The 4,660-nt window shown below is 44.9% G+C and overlaps 1 protein-coding gene across 1 annotated transcript; it reads right to left on the reverse strand.

The window, feature by feature from the left end:
- Positions 1-6: 6 nt before the first annotated feature.
- On the reverse strand, positions 7-1,936 carry LOC123172660 (uncharacterized). The gene is made up of 2 exons (XM_044589606.1): positions 702-1,936; positions 7-175 (listed from the first exon to the last, which is right to left on the reverse strand). Exons 1-2 carry the CDS (start codon positions 1,896-1,898, stop codon positions 113-115), a joined length of 1,260 nt encoding a protein of 419 aa, XP_044445541.1. The 5' UTR covers positions 1,899-1,936; the 3' UTR covers positions 7-112.
- Between the last annotated feature and the right edge of the window lie 2,724 nt (positions 1,937-4,660).

Here is a 4,660-nt window from a genome sequence, read left to right on the forward strand (position 1 = left end):
GCTTCATCGTCATCAATCAAATATGTGCGATTGTGGCGCTGTGACTAAAACAGAGGGAGTTTCTTTGTCATGCTCCCACAGAACTGTGACTAAAACAGAGGGAGTTTCTTTGTCATGCTCCCACAGAACCAGCGTCCTCAACACTGCCTCCAGTAATCTTGGTTTGTGAATCCTCCTAAGAGCCAAAAAGGATATTTGAGCATAAGTAAAGGATTCAAGTTTTTCGCAAACAAATCGTGCAATGCTATGGAGTATAGATTCCAAGGATAGACAAGTTTAGCATCCACAAGAGTAAATGGTAATGACATAAGATTTGTAACACCAATGCCATCTCATATGATCTGCCGAAATGGCAAATGATAGGGGGCATGACAAGCACTGCATATCCTTGTGCCGTCATAAAATCTGCACAAACACATGCTAAATATTGCACCCTCCTACCAATATAAAATCTGCATTTGAACTCATGTACCATGAGTTATGCAAATCAGAAATGATGGTGTGGTACTTTATCAAGATTCAGTGTCAAGCAATTGCTGTGTAATGAATAAACAAAAAACAGTTGACTAAAATTGTAAAATGTGGAATTAATGGAAGATTATCACAATTATACAATAATCCAATGCTCGGAAGTAACTTAACAAAATCTAAGGACCAAACATCTGAAAATACTTTACCAGGGTACTCAAGCACGGGCTCACCTTGTTGCATACCAAAGAAGGAGGCCATGACATGAAGTAGGGATGAGCAGGGCTTGTATATGTATCATCAAATATCTTGTTTAGCTTTCCTGTTTCCAGGCAGAGGGATATGAGGGACTCGGTATGCTCACCATACTTAATACAGAGGTACACAAAGCCATCGATAAATGCCTCAATCTGCACCGTGGAATCATACTCTGTTGAAGACTTAGTGACATCAATGAATGTACTCAGTGAAAAAGTATCTTCCAGCATCCATTTCTCAACACCGTCATCATCGGCTCCCCAAACACGAACAACAAGTGTTCCTATCTTTGCGTCAGAGTCATCTACCCCAACCATACAGAGCTTCCCATCCTTGGTCTGGCCAAGCCTAAACAGCATATCCTCTATCTCTGCCAAGAAATGCGGCAAGCTCAATCTAGAAAATTGCATTGTCACGGTGTTGAGAGCGAGCACATAGGCTTGGCTCGCGTGTTTCCAATAGACAAATCCATTCAGCTGCGTGCCAGGGTAGAACAAGCGAACGTCGCCTTCAGGATGTGGCGGGGTCTCCACCCACGGAAAAACCTGCCACTCGCTGGTCGCCGTTGAGAAGACGGCTAGGCTCGGCGTGTCCTGGTGCTGGACACAGACCATACGGAACACGCTCTGGTCCTCTTCCGAGAAGAGGATGTGGAACTCAGGGGAGATGGAGAAGATGATATCCTCGGGCGGGTGGGGGAAGAGATGCAGTGCCTGCGTGAGGGGGTTGTAGGCAGCGATCTGGTCGGTGGCATTGTTGACGAGGACGACGTAGCCGCCGTGGAAGCTCTGCAGCTCCCACCCGAGGGTGGAGTCGCCGCTGTCTTCTGGGATCCGGGTGAGGAGGAAATCGGCGCCGCGGACGGCGGCCGTTAGGTCCGGGTCGGAGCGGCTGCGGAGGGGGACGAAGGGAGGGACGGCTTCGCGGCCGGGGTCGCAGAAGAAGCCAAGGATCTGCGGCGGGTGGAGTGCCCGGAATCGGCGGCGGAAGGCGGGGGACGAACGGACGGCGTGGAGGAAGGTGCGGCAGGCGAGCGCGGCGCGGACGAGGCTCGGAAGGGAGGGAAGGAGGAGGAAGATCTCACAAAGGAGGTCGTCGCCGATAGCAGTAATGGTGGTGGGCGCCGTCGGCGGGCGTTTCGCCGGCGGCGGTTGCCCGAGGTCGGAGGCCATGGCGGCGGAGAAGACGAGAGACGAGCGGCAGGGGCTGTGCCTTGTTCATCTCCCAGTTCTCGTGGCCGCCGCGATGGACCACAACTGGGCCTTGTCCAAGCATAGCTAACCAGGCCTCGGCTGGGCTGTTGCTTTATATGGGCCAAGAGTATACATCGGAGCACTGCTTTTCTACGACTGTGAAGCCCTGCATCCTAGAGGATATATTATATGCTTGCATTGCTTAAAAAAAGGATATGGTTGGATTGGACCCTATAGCCTCAAGGAAGAGAGCTTTCTAAAAAAAAGGCATTAGGAAGAGAAGCTCCATTTTTCCGCACGTGTTTGCACCTACCGGCCCCCCTTGTCTTCGGTGGGCACTTCGCCACGAGGAGACGAGGGAAACACGAAACAGAGTTGGAGTGTAGTTTAAATTTTTCTCAGGTTAGTTTTCTGTGTCCATGTCTGTGGCGACTCAACGGTGGAGGCAATGTCGCATGACTCTGTCCCCGTCCAGGTGTGGTTAACATGGCTGACAGGCACACATCAAGGTGTTTCTGGTGTTGTTGTCTCGTGGATCATAAGTATTAGATATGTGGATCATCATCCTACACTTTGTCCCGTCAAAGCGGTAATGGCAGAAAGTGGTTATCCTGTTTCACTCTTTTCTATTCTTGGCCTCTTCCTCGACAATATGGCAACAAAGCAGCGGTCCGACAACCTTCCATGCAAAGTGTGTGTCCCCGGCCACAATGCGTTTCAACGATTTTATGTTCTCATCCATTAGGACGAGCGACTCATGCGGCTTTTCAAAAGCTATGGTGTTAGTCCAGCTTGCGCAGGTTTGGTGTTCTATAGCTTTTGCGGCGAGGCTAGAGGAAAAGTGAAAGTGCAAAGGATGGAGCTAGAGACAATAAATTCAAATAACTTTGATATAATTTTTAGTTGTGTCGGAGATCTTCTTTTTAATACACTGCGATATTTCAAATACAAGATGAATTTCTTAATGCATGATGACTTTTTTTTATAAAAATGATGCATATTTTTTTGGTTCATGATCAATATTTTTTAATAAAAGATGAATATTTTTTAAACAGCTTATGATATTTTACTAAATAGATGAAGAATGTGTTCCACACGATCTGAATATTTATTAAATTCTAGAATGATTTTTTTAAATATGATAAGCTTTTTTATGGGAGTGATAAACTTTTTAATAATACATTGAACATTTTTATCCATAAATAACATTTTTAATACCCCAACAAATTATTTAACAAAATTAATCTCTACAAAAAGAAACCAAAAAATGAAAATGAAATAAATGAAGAAATAGAAAAGGGGGAAATGGAAACAAAATAATAGGAAAAGCGAAACAGGGACAAAGAGAAATAAAAATGAAAATGAAATAAGAAAAAGAAGAAAAAAATGTGGAGGAAAAGTGAACAAATAAGAAGTAAAAAATAAAACAAAACCAAAAGGTCAATAAAAGGGAAAAGAGAAAAATGTCTCAAAAAGGGAAAAGGAAAAAAATAGAAAATAGAAAAAGGAAAAGAAGAAAACAATGAAAAGACCCCCAAAAAAGAATAAGAAAAACGAAACTGGAACACGATGGGAACTAGATCCGAAGAACGAACACGAAAACCAGGAAAGTCGGCTAACCCTATAATATGTTTATGAGTCACGCTCTTTTGGGCCGTTAATTCTTGCAAAGTATAATAGTTTGGTGTGGACAATGATATTTTCTCCATAAAACTGGTCAAAGTTTGACTTTTTGAAAAAGTAGTACACATTATATTTTGAACCGGAGGGAGTATAAATTAACTAGGCGCGGACAACATCCCTATGAGCATTCTGGGTTTATTTTTTAGTGCCATATCTCAGATATGTCTCAGTCTGGGTTTATTTTTTAGTGCCTGAACGATTTCTCTACAGCTGCACGTCGGAATGTTTGGGTAGAATTAGCTTGAAGTGGGAAGAGAACAGTGATAATAAAAGTTTACAATGGTCCGTGAGGACAGTTCTTGCGCGATTTCATGAGAGATCAAGAGCATCAGGTCTGAACAAACAGTTCGAAAAATGTTCTTATATTATGAGACGGAGAAAGTAGATGGAAAGCTAAAACAGTTACGGTACTACAATAAGAGGGGGAGAGTTAAGGTGGCTCTCAAGTCCAAGGAGATGAAAATGTTTTGTGAAGTAAACGCACTTCCTGACCAAAGTTTATATATTACTCCCTCCGGTCCTTTTTAGTTCGCACATAAGATTTGACTAAAGTCAAGTCTCGTAAAGTTTGATCAACTTTATAGAAAAAAGTACCAACATTCACAATCTGAAATCAATATCAATAGATGTGTCATGACTTAAAGTTTCATATTGTACTCTCTCCGTTCCGAAATGTAGTGCGCATAGTTTTTTTGGGAAAATTCCGAATTGTAGTGCGTGTTTGCTACTTTGCCCCGCTCTTGACGAAAATATCCCTTGTCTTCTTCCTCGCATATCTCCTGCTCCCGTATGCATCGCCTCCGCCTCGTCGTTCCATGGCCTCGCAACATGGAGGAGGAGCTCCAGCGCGTGCACGCACGTGAAGGTCGCTGGCACAGAGCAGATTCACTAGCCGATGGAGCTTCAGCGCGAGCACGCGCACGCGAGTGTCGGCGGCGCAGAGCATATTCACCACCAGTCGGGCGCGGTCACCGCCACTAGCCCGTTCAACACGTGCAGCTGCGCGCCGCGTCTGGCGGCAGCGTGAACCGACCGACGACGGCGAGAATCAAGCTGGA

Source organism: Triticum aestivum, unplaced genomic scaffold (assembly GCF_018294505.1).
Source record: "Triticum aestivum cultivar Chinese Spring unplaced genomic scaffold, IWGSC CS RefSeq v2.1 scaffold145030, whole genome shotgun sequence".
NCBI classification, from domain to species: domain Eukaryota; kingdom Viridiplantae; phylum Streptophyta; class Magnoliopsida; order Poales; family Poaceae; genus Triticum; species Triticum aestivum.

What these genes read in the sequence shown, in the direction of transcription:
- LOC123172660 (XM_044589606.1), bottom strand. Translation starts at nt 1,898, where the DNA reads ATGGCCTCCGACCTCGGGCAACCGCCGCCGGCGAAACGCCCGCCGACG. An exon ending in CTTCTTTGGTATGCAACAAG is followed by an intron (nt 176 to 701) that starts GTGAGCCCGTGC and finishes TTTGGCTCTTAG; the next exon opens with GAGGATTCACAAACCAAGAT.